The sequence below is a fragment of the Diorhabda carinulata genome, chromosome X, assembly GCF_026250575.1.
Source record: "Diorhabda carinulata isolate Delta chromosome X, icDioCari1.1, whole genome shotgun sequence".
In the NCBI taxonomy this organism is placed as follows: domain Eukaryota; kingdom Metazoa; phylum Arthropoda; class Insecta; order Coleoptera; family Chrysomelidae; genus Diorhabda; species Diorhabda carinulata.
In genome coordinates, this window is record NC_079472.1 from 12565418 (window position 1) to 12581038 (window position 15621).

At 30.9% G+C, this 15621-nt stretch overlaps 2 protein-coding genes across 5 annotated transcripts; one reads left to right on the forward strand and one right to left on the reverse strand.

Annotated features, from left to right (window-relative positions):
• Positions 1 to 462: 462 nt before the first annotated feature.
• LOC130901372 (histone-lysine N-methyltransferase SETD1) lies at positions 463 to 13679 on the reverse strand. Of its 4 annotated transcripts, XM_057812711.1 has the most exons (19): positions 13407 to 13679; positions 13098 to 13332; positions 11397 to 11682; positions 10988 to 11346; positions 10607 to 10934; positions 10208 to 10555; positions 8756 to 8941; positions 8190 to 8373; positions 6916 to 6936; positions 6800 to 6826; positions 6148 to 6487; positions 5506 to 6088; positions 5186 to 5437; positions 4814 to 5089; positions 3991 to 4327; positions 3640 to 3933; positions 3402 to 3583; positions 1798 to 1968; positions 463 to 1705 (listed from the first exon to the last, which is right to left on the reverse strand). In XM_057812711.1, the coding sequence occupies exons 2-19, from the start codon at positions 13328 to 13330 to the stop codon at positions 1532 to 1534; spliced, it is 4581 nt and encodes a 1526-aa protein (XP_057668694.1). In that variant the 5' UTR covers positions 13331 to 13332; positions 13407 to 13679; the 3' UTR covers positions 463 to 1531. The 4 variants fall into 4 exon arrangements, with proteins under 4 accessions (XP_057668694.1, XP_057668695.1, XP_057668692.1 ...); XM_057812712.1 differs by lacking the exon at positions 6916 to 6936 and having other exon boundaries at positions 13407 to 13677; XM_057812709.1 differs by lacking the exon at positions 13407 to 13679 and having other exon boundaries at positions 13098 to 13345.
• Positions 13680 to 14234: 555 nt separating this feature from the next.
• On the forward strand, positions 14235 to 14997 carry LOC130901035 (cytochrome b-c1 complex subunit 6, mitochondrial). The gene is made up of 2 exons (XM_057812106.1): positions 14235 to 14473; positions 14749 to 14997. The coding sequence occupies exons 1-2, from the start codon at positions 14342 to 14344 to the stop codon at positions 14920 to 14922; spliced, it is 306 nt and encodes a 101-aa protein (XP_057668089.1). The 5' UTR covers positions 14235 to 14341; the 3' UTR covers positions 14923 to 14997.
• Positions 14998 to 15621: the final 624 nt, after the last annotated feature.

A 15621-nucleotide genomic window follows, 5' to 3' on the forward strand; every position in this document is an offset into this window, starting at 1 on the left:
AAAACAAATGAGATCAAAAGTGAAGAAAAAGGTAGGAAAAACCAGAAACAAAATGAAAAACTGGGATACATTGAAAGAGGTGAAAGAAGTGATGAATGTGAAAACAATCTAATGATTGATTCAAAAAGAGGGAGACCATGGAAACTGATGATAATAGATAATCTTAGAGACAAATGTGTTCAAAATTGGAGAAAAGAAGCAAAATATAGGAAGAAAAAATCAACAGACGAAGGAGGTGAAACAGAGAAATGTTATAAGAATATTTAGAAGACAAATGTGTTCAAAATTGGATACCAGCAAAAAAAAAGAAATTGAGTAAATGTAAAGGGAATGAAAGAATCAGGAAATGTAGAAATTACAAAAAGAGAAAGTTAAATTTGTTTCTTTGTCCTTCCCTAATAACAAATTTGTAAGAAAAGGTTTAATGGGTAGTAGAAAATAAATAGCCATAACTACAATTTTTTTTGTATATTCTCTCTTTCAGCTTATTTTTTTCAATTAAAAACAATATTAACAATAATGGATTATAACTAATATATACAAAGGAAATATATATTTACAAATAAAAAATAACTCAATTAAAAAAGTTCACAATTATCGATTCTATTATATACAATACACACTTAACCTAGAATGTTTTTTTTTTATTAAAACATCACACATCCATTTTTCAAAAAAATAAAGATCGCCGATTTGTACAAAATATTTACACCTCATCGTTAGTCGCTTTCCCACAATGTATATTTAATAGAGGAACAAAAAGAACAAAGACATTAGAAACATAATGTAACAACAGAGGCAAAAATAGAAAACAAAAAGAAACTTCTGAATCGTCATGGATTAGGATAAAGAAAAAAATAAAGTAGGTGAAACACACAATTAAAAAAGGAAGGAGAACTCGGGGCAAAAAGGTGAAAAGAAGAAAATAGGTACAAGAAGAACTGAAATCGAAGATATCAATGCAAAAATTGATAAACCAGGGTCAAAAAGGTAAAAGAGGCAATAGGAGAAGTACTGAAGGCCTATTTTGACACAATGAAGTAGATAAGACACAACATTGAAAAACTAAGGAACAGAACAAGACAGAAATTGATAAACTAGCGACAAAAAGATAAAAAAGAGGAGACGGTAGAATAAAGGGGTAGAGGTACAAAACCCTCATCTGACACCTGGAAAGGTACAAATAAAGTAGGTAAGATACACTGTTAAAAGATGAACAGGAATATCAAGACAAAATTTGATACTTTGGGGTTAAAAAGATGAAAGAGGTACCGAAGACCTCATTTGACACCTGAAAAAGTACAAATAGAGTAGACAAAACACACCAGTGGAACACAAAGAGAGAGATCAAGACAGAAATTGATAAACCAAACAAACTAGATATGAAAGGGTAAAAAAGAGAAGGTGATAGAAGAAATGGGAAATAAACTAGGGTCAAAAAGGTAAAAGAGGTACCGAAATCCTTATCAGACACTTTAAAAGATACGAATAACTAAATTCATTAGATTAGATCCATGTCTTCAGAACCAATTTAATTGAGAGTACCCCTACATTGGGGAGCGCCACACAAACACGGTATTTTTTCATCTTCAATGGGGAATTTGTAATCGTACGTTATCTCTTCATTAACTCCTATGTTCTGTTTGGAATATATCACAATTTTCTTACGTGATTCGATAGTTATCACTTTTGCATAACAGTTTGGCTGAAAATTAATAACAAAATTTGATATAAATATAAAAACAATAAGGAGGTATCATATTAAAATCCTAAGGGAAACTTGATGTTTGTACTTACGTTACAACTATGGTTGATGAATCTGGCTAGATTACCACATTTTGTAGCGTCTATAATATTTTCCAAGTCTATACGGAATAAATACGAACTACCAATTCCTGTTGCCTCGTATTTCTGTTCCCTTAGATCGGCCAAACTTGGTCTAATCATTTGACCAACATATTCAATAACCTATAACACGAAATCAAAATTTTCTAAACATACATAAAAATGAATATTGAAAGAAAATTACAAAATTTATTGGTTAAATTTGAATATTTAAGTAAAGAAGTGGAATATGTACAGAATATAACATTAGGTCACCTTTATCTATTCTAATCTTTTATTTACAAAAAATTTTCTGTACTAAACCATTTATCATTTGAAAAAATGTTTCGATTTGAAAATTTTTGATATAATTTCGACAATTATCTGCTTTTGATAATATTCATTTCATATCCACTTTCTATCAACTACCAGTTTAGACTATGTTTGTAAATTTTAAATAAGACGAAATTTATTGTTGTTAATAATTTGATCCTGCAAAACTTTTAAATAGGTAAATCAATCTATGATTCAACTTTTCTGGTAAAATAGCATAAAAATATCAAAAACAGTCAATCGGGGATTCTCTAAGTAGTTCCGGAGGCCCCCAGAGCTTCAAAGGTGATAAAACAGGGCCCCATGTACATTTCTATCAAAACTAGATTTAAAACAATATAAAAAATAGCATGTTAAATGTTATAAATTTGTATTAAATCACAAAAATAACAATTAAATGAAAAAAATTATAAAAAGGACCACAAAGAAAAAAAGCACTAAAAAAAGGATGATGAAAAATAATTTGATCCTGCAGAACTTATAAACCATTAACTGACATATTCACCAGATTTTCTGTCAAAATGGCATAAGAATATAAAAAAAAAACAATTTTTTGACAACATTTGAAATAGTGGTTCCCAAATTGATTCAGGTGAATCCCCGGAGGCTCCAAGGGAGGTTTAACAGATACATATATATACATTTACATAAAAACCAGTACAATTTTGAACGTTTAAGAACCTCTGGTTTCAAATGAAAAGAAGAAAAGTGAAAACAACAATTAAATTAAAGAAAAGTTGAAAAAGATTTTCTATCAAAATATAAAAATATCAAAAACGGTAAAATTTTTTGATAAAATTTGAAAGAGTGGTTCCAAAATTGATCCAGGTGAATCCCCGGAAGGTCCAAGGGAGGTTTAACAGATACATGTATACATTTAAATAAAAACCAGTACAATTTTGAATGTTTAAGAGCCTCTGGTTTCAAATGAAAAGAAAACAACAATTAAATTAAAGAAAAAGTTGTAAAAAGATTTTATGCCAAAATGTCATAAAATATCAAAAATAGTCAATTTTTTTGATAAAATTTGAAACGGTGGTTCCAAAGTGGTCTCTGTAGAGTCCAAGAGAAGCTCAAACAGGGACATTTTCATTAAAATCAATAATGTTTCAAAGTGGTGTAGTTTAAGAATCTCAGACTTGAAAAAAACAGTATAAGAAAACAAAACTTGAACGAAAAAATAAAAAAAAAATGGAAAAAGAAGACAAAATTGTAATTTTTTCTATAAACATGTTGTTCCTTACCATCTCATCGGCTGCGATTGGTTCCATGGCGAACAGCCCCCAATCGTGAATGGCAGATTTCGCAAATTTAAGTTGCTTCTTTCTAAATTTCAGTTGGTTGAATTTAAGCAAATCTGAATCGGTATCACCACCGAAAGCGGTTAGCAACCTCCTCTGATTCGATCTCGCCTCCCTACTTAATCCTACAAAAGAAAATATTAAAATATACAAAAAAAAATCTATCTTATGGTATTTTTACCTTGTTTATTAACAGCCGCCGACGCCAAAGTCGTAGTAATGGCGTGCGATTTCGCATGATGATATTTGTACCTAGATTTTTCGTGTGCCGATAATTTATAATAACCTTCAGTTCGAGCACTACCGGTCACGTGTTGTCTTTCGTCTTTTTTTCTTCGTTTTGGAGGACTAGAATAGAGATCCGTAATACAATGATCCACCCAATGGGTATCGTTCAACCAATAACCCATAGTGTCATTCGAGAGCATTTCTTCGTAAGATTTTTTAATATATTCCACATCTTCTTTGTCGATACCTAAAACAAAAATACATTTCAGTGAATTTTGAGGGTTGAATAGTTTATTAACCTCACCCTTAGCGAGAAATTCGTAAATAATACCGAATTCAGACATTTGATCTCTAATCTTATGTTGAATCCCACCATGTATATTATAAGGAATATCAGATTTTTTCCAATAATATTGATTTTCGTAATCGTATTTATTTTGTAATTCTTGTAATTTTTTACGTCCCTTCTGTTTACGGGGTTTAACCGGTTTAGGTGATACCGGTTTTTCAATTTCAATTTTTTCTTCTTTCGGTAGGTATTCGTGATCCTTAAGGACGACAGTAGCATCGTGTTGTTGATCTTGTTGTTCCGTATTCGGTAAATCTGGTCGTTGCATGCAATACGAATGCTCAATCACAACCTATAATAATTTATATCACAATTAATTATATATTAGTGTGTGATCAGCTAAAGTAATTACTTAAATTTGTAAAATTTATTACAAAAAAATGAAAAAACTAATAAAATATTGTACATAAATGAAAATATGTAACTTATATTGATGAAAAATATAAAATTAAATTATAAATATTAAAAAATTTAAATAAAAATCCACATACCTAACCTCAATAATTTACTATAGCGGACCATACACGTTAAATTTAAATCCGATATAAATTAAATGTATGTATTGTGAATATTGAAAAATATTGATTCTAATTTGAAAAATCGAGTGATATGAATCATTATACAGACAACAACAAAATAAAAAATGTTAGAAATAATTGGAATAAGAAAAAAAAAACATCAAAGTATATAAATGATAATAAAATTAAAAAACTAAATTGGATTTAATGAGGAAATTAGTGAACATATATGTGGTAATAATAAAAGTATGATCACTTACTTGACTTGAAGGACTACTTTCGCCAGTTGAACTTTCGGATAACCTTTTAACCGTTGTTATATCTCCGTTCAAATCCATCCGTTGTTTCTTCTTCTTATCACGATTCGTTTCATCTTCCGATTCACTCATTACGAACTTTTCTTTCACCACTTCATCAAATACCCTCTTCAATTTATCTTTCGTGTCTGTTATAAAAGGCGGTTCAGGATTTCTGACTTGTTGTAATAAAGCGTCCCGTTCCGCTTCCAATTCTTCCAAGGATTTTTCCATAACATCCTAAAATTCCAATACGAAAACAAATTAGTATATACGAGGTATTACGAAAACAAATTTTCGATAAATCAGTATATACGAGGTGTCTCGAAATAGTACCTTCATTTCAATCGAACTTTCTTCTTCTAATTTCAATTCATCCGTAGTAATTTTATTATCTTTGGTTTGTTTTACTAACATTTCTTGTTTTTCTTTTTCAATCTGTTCCATATATTCGGTATTTAATCTACGTCTTTCTAAAATCATTCGTTCCGTATCGCTCATATCGCTATCGCTATCGTAAATTAGAGATTTTTTATGAACAGTTTCCGGTGATGGTTTTTTAATAGCTGCCAAATCGTCACGATCGATCTATAATATACAAACGACACAAAATTACCGAATATATACATGTTGAGATTGTGTAACATTTGACTTACTTGTATCGGTTCGGGAGTTTTATTCATCGCCTGTATATCGTCGCGTAGCGGCGAATTACTTTCTTCCATAGGTTCGCTTAGTCGATCCTCGATTTCCACTTCTTCTTCTTCTTCTTTAATTTTTTTAATTTCGTTAGCTACAGGAGTTCCGCTCCTATTTATTTGTTCTGCTTCGGTTTCCGAATCCGAAGAACTTTCGTCTGAACTGTCACTGTCGCTCGATGACGTGAAAGTACTAAACGAACTACTGGTACTACTGACGGAAGTCTTTCTTTCCCTCCTAGCCGTAGCTTCCGAATCGGAATCGTGGATTATTTCTTCGTTATCGGATGCTTTTCGACCGTCCTCATCTTCTGGTATGGGAGACGGGATCTTCTTCCGTCTGAAACTCGGCATTTTCGGTAGGGACGCTTTCAAACCCAAACCCATACCCATAGAAGAATCAAGGTTTATGTTACTGTAGAGATTTTCTCGTGTCGATTCTAAAAGTACGTTGATGTTGTCTCGAGACAAAACTGCTTTATCCGATTGTTGATCTTCCTTATCTTTCATCTTATTTTCTTTGCAGCTCTCTTCTTCCCACCTACATTATCCATCAATTAATTTACTACACGTGGTTATGAAATTTTTTTTACCACTTACCAAGATTCGAATTTATTAAACGCCGTAGATTCCACCATTTTTTTATTAAAGTCCCTTTTAAGGATGGTCTTCAATTCTTGGGTTACTTGCTGTATCACGGAATTAATGGTGGCGGCATGGGGGTAATTTTTGTTATCTTCCGTTTTTTTAGGAGGAAGTTGATAAGGATTATACTGCGGTGTAGGGTACTGTGGAAATTGGGCGTATTGGAACGGAGGAAGGTACATGTGGTGACCACCGTAGGGATACGTAGGTCGCCAGTTTTGATGACCGTACGAAGGTGGAGGAGGAGGAGTCGGGTAATGATGAAACGGCGTGGCATAATGAGGACCTGGATAACCTTCAAAATAAACAATAAAAAATTTTTTTTCCATTAAATTGGTGGGGATATATAATAATATAATACACTGAATAAGGTATAGAAAAAACAACTAGAATTAAAATTTCAGGATCATAGTAAAAGCAATTGGAAAGGGAAGAAGAAAAATTTTACTTAAAGGCCCCAAAGTTTACTAGCACTTCTAATTTCTACGGTTTGTGAAATAAATGCACTACTAAAGGGTTCAGAAAGTGGTGTATTTCAAAAAAATTGCTTCAACTATAATCTAATCTACTTTTCCACTTCGGTTATCAAATAAATATAAAATATTACCTCTTAAATTTGCTTGTAGAACCGTAGCTTGAAATAAAAATACAAAAATAAATTAACTACTTATATTTACAAACGAAGAAGATTATTTATAACACGAAAGAAAGAAAAATATATACCTGGTCGTCCTAATAACGCAGCTATAGTAATAAAACGATTAAAACAATAAATTATCAAAAAATGTGGAATAAAATAGTCAAAAAGTCATTATATCAAAGAAATATTTTTGTTCCGAGTTCCTAGTCAATAAACGGAGAGACCGCAAACTATAAGAGTTTCGAAATGAAATACCGAAATAGAAACAACCTAGAGGTGCCTCCTTCAAGTTGGTTTAATTTAAAAAATTGACACCGCTAGATCCAATAGAGTATTTGGATCTTAGAGTCTAATAGAAATTGACGTGTAAAAACTCTTCATAGAAACCATAAGTTAATAAAATACTGAAGTGTATATATGAACTATTGAATTAAAAGTTGATGTTATGAAACTGTATTTCCAAAAAATTGATGTTTTAATTGTATAGATTTTGAAAAACAGTCCAATTCAACTAAATTGATAAGGGAATCACCATATTGAACAATTCTTAGTCAAAATTATGAGCATTTGCTGCTTCGAATAACAGTATCAACATTCACTGATCAACAATATTGTTTTTCAAAAATCAATAGCAACATCGTCGATTTAATACTAAAACAAGCATTGTAATTAATATCAACAGCATTTGGTAATTATAAGCATTGTTATTGATAGTATTGTTATTAATATAAGCAGCAACAGCATTTGCTAATCAATTAATTAATTATAATGTGCATAGTTGTTAGTTATAGCAACAGTATTTGCTAATTAACAGTATTGTAATTAATATCTACAGCATTTAGTAATTATAAGCATAACTGAATTTGATTGGCATCAGCATTATTAATATCAGCATTTGCTGATCAAAAACATTTTTAATAAAATTGTTATTTACAATGTTTGTTTATCAACAGCAACAGCATTTGCTAATCAACAGCATTATAGTAACAGCATTTGGGGATTATAAGCTTTGTTATTAATATCAGCAGCAACAGCATTTGCTAATCAATTATTTAATACCAATTATATGTAGTATAGTTATAGTAATATTAACAGCATTGTAATTAATATCAACAGCATTTGGGAATTATAAGCATTGTTATTAATATCAACAGCATTTGGAAATTATAAGCATTGTTATTAATACTATTGTTATTAATATCAACAGCATTTGCTAATCAATTAATCAATATTAATTAGCACCGTGATATATATGAATATTACGTAAAATTTTGTAGATTCTTTTCAGCAACTTATAGTAGATATACAGGATGACACACAAAACAACAATGACAAAATAAAATAATCGAAGTCTTACCTGGATAAGGTGGCGGAATGCCTGGCGGATAATGCGGCGGCGGGTAAAGTCCAGGTATGGGTGGTAAAGGAGGTGGAGCTGCTGTAGGAGGATTCGGAGGTAACGGAGGCGGCGGCGGTTCCGGTTTCGCTTCTTCTATCTTCTCGTTACTACTTAACGATGACAAACTCATCCGATCGTCGTCCTTGAGTTAATAAATAATTTTAATATCGTTTACAGGATACCTTGTAATGTTACAAAGTACAAGAGACAAAAAGTACATGTAATCGGAAAGAAATACTTGAAAAGAATATAGAGAGGAAAATATAATAAATGAGGAATAGGAAAAATGAACAAAAAAAGTGTCATAAGAGGTAAAGGGGGGGGGGGGTAGAAAATAGTTGGATAAACCAGATAATTGAGTTGAGGGAAAAAAGAAGGGACAAAATGAATCGGATCCTAATCAAACATCAGAAAAACTATGAAAATAAAAAAAATTAAATTATTTCATCTTAAATCCAAGTATTTCCGTAAGTAAATGCCCTTTTTTATTTGTTTTTGTGATTTGATAATAATTGTATACTTACATTACTCACTTTTTCCATAACAAATTCGTTTTTGAATTCGGATGTATTGATAGGGCTGTAATTGTGGCCACCAATCAACAATTCATCCTCACTGGAAGATATATCGCTACCGATTTTGTTCATTTCTTGTGCCTTTTTCAATAATGCCGTCGTTTCCAAAGCCTCCCGCTGCTTCGCTACTACAGCCTAAAAGAAAAAACTCAAATTTCACCTCCATTAATTATACTTAGTCACTCTCTAGCTGTTCAATTCTTCCATTTTTCCGAAAGAATTTTTTTTAAATTTATATTCACTATCACTTATAAAACAATCAATTATAAGTTAAATTAACCCCACACTGTACTATTTGACACTACTAAATTGATTCAAACCCTCTTGGTAACGTTTTATTACCAACGGCCTCAAATATACAGAGTGTTGAAAGTGGCTTCCATTTTTTTTAAATATTAAATAACATGAGCTCCTAACTCCTAAACGAATTCTGCTTTAGCTCAATCTGTATGTAAAAGATTGTTCTATAAGTTAGTCAAAGTTTCAAATGTCTATTACCATTAATTTAAAATATACGGGGTCTTAAAAGGGATTTTAATTTTATTAGAATAATAAATAACATGGGTTCACAAATCAGATCATAACTCATGAAGTTTTGAAGACAATTTCTGTATTCAATTTCTGTGTTCAATCTGTACGTAAAAAATTTTTCTATAAGATAGTCAAAGTTTCAATTTTCCATTCCCATTGGTTTCAAATATACACTGTACTAAAAATGACTTTCATTTTTTTTAAATACTAAACAGCAAGAGACTGTAAATAAAAAATTATCTCACTGTAGATCTAGATTCTTTAAATAAGAACAAGTGAAATATCTTTACACTGTTTCAACACTATTTTTTAGCAAATTTAACAGTTTGTTCAGTATTTAAATTCACCAACACAGCACTATTTGTATAAAAACACACAGTCAATTAAATTAAATTGATAAAGTTATACTCAATTAAAACACTAGAGACTTTTCAGTCTTTTAGGCTTGTTATTAAGTCACTGGACAATGTCACTCAACAGAACATGACTGACTCAGATATTTCTCACTGTAGGTTTATTTTAATTAATTGAGAACAACCAGAACATCTTTATCTGGTTCCAACACTAGCTCATAGCATATTTAACAGTTTTTTTGTCATTTGAATTCACTAACACAACACTGTTTATATAAAAAGATATAGTCAATTGAATTATATAGTCTCGATAAAGTTTATACTCAATTAAAATACTACAGGCTTCTCAAAGTATTTTAGGCTTGTCCTTATAGTCACTAGATAATGTCAGTTGAAAGTTCACTCAGCACGACACAACTGGCACTAGTTTACAACAAATTTAATTCTCTAAAATTGACTTGGATGCTTCTCACTGTGGAAAAAAATTATTCAACTAAAATTAAAGACACATTCTTACCTGTTCTAATGCTAGCTGATGGCAATTTAAATAAATTTCCATTGAAAGGAAAGGCGATGGTGGTACAGAGAGAGGGGAATTTTCATCATTTTTGGAAAAATCGAAATCCGTATCAGGTGCAGGTGGATTTATAGCCATATCACTCAAAGATATACTAGAACGATCGTCATCGTCACTATCCAATGATGTAGGAATAGGAACTTGTTTCAGGTAATCAGTAGATTTGGATTCGTCGTCTGAATCGGCGCCGAAACTTAGAAAAGGCGGGGCCATACCGCAAGATCCTTTATCTTTTAGAAGAAGAGCGATACGAGTATCCAGATCTAGTGGTTTGTTATCTTCTTCGACCTAAAAGCATTAATACTGTTAATTGAACTTCTGAATTTTAGATGAATCTACCTTGTCCCGTTCGCGTTCTTTTTCCTTTTTACTCTTCCCGCTATCCCTCTTCTTGTCTTTCTCTCTTTCTTTTTCTTTATGCTCTCTTTCCTTATTTTTTTGTTGGGGTTTCTCCTCAACATTACTGCTCCATTTCATATTAGAGGCTACAGGTGTCGTTAAACCCGCAGGAGATGTATCCCAGCTTTCTGGAGGCCATTGGGGAGTAGCCATTGGAGTTGTGGGCCATACAGTAGGCGGGGGTGCGGGAATATGATGATAAGTAGGTGTGGTGAAGGGAAAATGATTAGGAATAGGGGGTGGTATATGGTGACCGTGATAATCGTATCTAGAAAATTATAAAGTAATATTTTATTACGAAATTAAATCATTTTTACTCACGCTAAAGGTGTTGTACCAGCAGATCCGAAACTAGCGGCGGAAAACTCGCTAGGAGCAGTTCCATAACCGAGATCCGTGCTACTTGGAGTTGAAAAATCATTACTCCTATAACTCCTCCTACCTTCGTATCTATCTTTTTCCTTTTCTCTAGGTCTATCACTACTGTCTCGTAATTTTTTTTCCAGCTCCTTATCTTTTTCCTTTTTGTATCGCTCTGCTGATTCATCGAATTCTTCGTCTTTGGGATCATAAGATTTTTCTCCTTCAACTTTCACTTCTGGTTTTGGCGTAGTTTCGGTATTTAGTGGAAGAGCCGCTGGTTTTTTTTCTGTTGTGATCTCTTCAAACTTAGCCTTACACTGGAAAGAAAATAAATTATTCGAAAACTAAAGGAATTTATATGAAATACCTTTTCTCCGAATGCGTCCAAAAATACTTCTAAAACCTTGCCCATAACGCTAGTTTGATTCAATTTTTCGACGCAAGTCTTGGCACTTTGTATTGTTTCAAATATGGCTCTACCAATTCCTAAGTGTCTATTTGTAACCGGGTGATAATAAATAAATAATTCTTCAATTGGGCCAAATTTTTGTAACATGTCTCTCAAAAATAATTTGTCTATATTATCGTTCAAGTGAAATATTGTTACTTCAATCGCTGGCGGTTCACCAATGTAATTAACATCGATTTTGAACCTAAAATTCGAAAATAATGTTGAAATAATGACAGATCTGTTTTGTTAAGTAGTTCAAATTCAACACATTGACTGCCAAGTCCAGAAAAAAATTATAATTTACTACCTCGAGGCGCTGGTTTGGGTACCTGGTCACTCAGGCAACAAATGCAACGACAAGGTGAACCCCTCGCCAGACTGGGATCTGCAACCTCACCGATGGACCCAAAACCCATCTTGGGTGTAGGTAAAAGTGTGACTATCGCGTCTATAAACAATCTGCTTGGAAGGATGAAGACACCTGGCATGAGACAAGCAAAGACGCACGTAGCCCCACACCAAACAACTGCTCCAACTAAATAGGAACGAAATCTCCACACCATGAACATCATGGACAATTCGGAGTGCCACTGGTACGACGGCCCCTTGGCCGCCCACAATACTACTATGAACTCCCTCTAGGAGATTTCAGTTACAAAATTCAACTAGTCCCTTTCGGTGATAATTATTTAAATTAGTTTTTTAATGATAATAATGAGATTAAACAAAATTGTGAAAATTGCGTTGGCAGTTAAAGTGTTAAATCAAACTTTTTCTGGACTAATATCCAAGGTTTTCATTAGTATAATGTCAAATCTAGAACTTCTTAACAGTTAGATTATTAAATTCATTACAGAATTTTGGGAAGTTTCTGTTAATAGCTTATCGTTCCTCTGTTTAAATCTAATAATATTTTTTCTTTGTTTTTTTTTTCGTCGTGGATTAAAATTTGTCTTTTTGGAACACTGTTTTAATATTTTAGTACCATCTAGTTTAATTTGGTTCGAATCAATTAACCAGACAAAATAATACCACAAGTTGAAGAAATAAAAGAGAGATTAGAAGAAAATCGAATCTTAACTATACGTAAAAGTGTTACATATAAAATAATGAAATATCTGATGCAATATTGGGGATATGATTCAAAGTTTCCCATCATAACGCAAAAAAAAGAAAGTTTTCAACTATATTAAAAAAACAAAAATAACTTATTTTGTTTTCTCAAAAATTTTGACAAAACCTGACATTGCAATTATTTATTCAAGAAATTATAATCTGAAAAATTTCCTAACAAAAATTTATCATATGAGATATATAACCGAATTTATGATCAAGGTAATTTTAAATTTTTGTTTATGTAAACAATAAACTGATGCTGAAGTTGTTCAATGTATACATAACCTCACTTTCGAAATTTTTACGATTTTCACAAACTTACAATAAATATTTTCGTAAAAATAGTTTTAAAGCCAATAAAAACATAAAATACTCTCAAATACAAAAAAAATACTATTAAAAAGTATCTTTTGATCATAAATAACCAAGATTTAAAACAAATTAAAATTCGTAAAAGACAATGTACATTATATGTAAAAATTTCATATTATTTCACTTTACCTCGGAACTGGTAGGTCTAATACTTCCAATCTTGTCCATATTCTAGTTAGATGAGATCTAGGATCCCTGGGTACAACTTGAGGACATGAAGTATCATTTGGTATAAATCCATCGTACCTATAAAGTTTAGCAGCTCCTTTTGTTAAGAATGGATCAACCATTAATTTGTAATTTCGAGGCAATTTAGGATTTGTCTGGCCGTGTCCATGACGATCCATTGTAGTCCCATTCATATCTGTTAAATGAAAAACATACAATTTATTAAATTAATAATCGAACAAGTAACTCGCGTTTAAAAACAAAACTTACCTCTTCTCGGATTTCAGTAACAAAATTTAGTAACGAAATTAGAATGAAATAAACAATTAGAATTCAACTGGGTTCAAAGATGAAATACATTGGCATGGTACTTTTAATGAAATAATTTTAGATGATATATTGTTACTAACAACTAAAACTTAATTATAATATTAATTGTATTTGAATGTATTGAGCGACAATATTTTGAAATAAAAGCCCAGCGAGAAGCACAGTTCTTACACTGTCTATACCTAACCTCGATAAATGTCATAGTAACACTACACTAATCAGATAATTTTTATCAAAAAAAAACTATACAAATAATATAAATCTTATAATATTCACAGAAATATATTATTACGTATTGTGAATTAAAAAATTTATATTTATTTTTTTTATTTAAATTAATTTGTTTCAATACTGTATAGTTGCTGATTTGATAATCAACAAAAAATGTATAATGCTCCTAGCATCCAGCCTCATTTGAAACATAGAATATGAATGTATTATTATAATTAATCTGTGGGTGACTTTGGAAATGGAAGAAATGTCCTTAAGAAATGTACTAGAAACCAATATTATGTTTCGTATTCTAAATTTATTAAAAAGTCCCATAGACATCACAAATATCCGATATTTGACAAATAATATTCTACTGAAAATTAGATCTATACATGTTAACCTTGCATATAAGTTTACTAACTTCAATTTAAATTATAAATTTCGAAATTTCTGTTTAATAATAAATTACTTCGTCGTAATAAATATACTATTTTCATAAGTGATTGGTTGTGTATACAAAATATTTGTCAAATCAACTTCAGAAATGTCAGTTGTCACAATCCGATCGTATGTCAAAGTTATATTTGTAAAAGTACCTTTACTTTTAGGTAAAGTTACGTAAGGAAAAAGTTTTAATAAAAAAGGCTCTAATATCTATAAAAATGTTTTTTGACAAATTTTTAAAGTTCCCAAAATTGTTGTCAGTTAAAGCACAAGACGAAGAAGAGGGACAAGAAGGTGGTGGTGAAGAAGAGGAAGAAGTTGAGCTAGTAGATCCTCAAGAAACCTTACGGGTAATTTTACTTAAACTATATAAATTCTAATTTGAATTCTATGAAAAAAAAAACTATTATAATCTATGTGGTTTTATTGATCACTTTCTTATACAACTTAAGTTTAATACAATTCATTTTGTTTTAATACGTATGACTTAACCTATTTTTATATAATGATTGTTTTATGCCATATCAACCAAATTAACAAATTTTATTCATTATTTAAGTATTTCATATTTATACTATTAACGCATTTCGCTTGATTATATTCAATTGTAAAATTTTCGTTTCAGGAACAATGCAAAGCAAATGCTCATTGTTTAAAATTAGCAGAAAAATACCAAGCATGTAATGATAGAGTTAATTCCAAATCACACACTACAGAAACGTGCGTTGAGGAATTATTTGATTTAATGCATGCTGTAGATCACTGTGTTTCTAAAGACCTTTTTAGCAAGTTAAAATAAAATTTTAAGGTTAAAAAATTTTTGATGTTTCAAAATAGGCAAATAATTTAGTGGAAATAAATATATACTTATGAATTTATCTTTTATTTAATATAAACATATCCCACATTTCCACCCTTTCCTCTAGTAAATATTTTAATTTCGTAAATGAGCTAGAACTGTGATGCCAAACTGTTGAAACCATTTCCCTAGAATCTACAAATTCAAACTGAAATATTGTTTACAGAAATCTATAACACCTACATAAAAACTTTCATAATAACCATGTAGATGGCATGACTATTTAAGATTTAAAAATAGCCAAATTGAATTTTTTTTTGGGAATACTTATTTTACATAGAATATTTAAAATAAACGTTTTCAAGTGAAATGTATTTGTAAATTTTGGATTTAAAAGGAAATTAGTTATAATCATTTCTATCTAAATGTTCGGCCATCTTTAAAGTAATACTTCCAACTTTCACAGCCGAACCGTAAGAGGGCGTCAAGGTACTACCTTTTATAATTTACGTAAGAGAAATTTAAATCATATCTTTATATTTCACAATCTACCAAGTCAAATGAACGTATAAAACCATTTTTTCATAATATCTATCGAAAGCTATTTAAAAACAATTAGGACTCCTAGGGACGTCACAAACATAACCTTGTTTGGAGAAAGTTCTCAAAATTTTTTCATAGTGAGTATTCGAATGAACT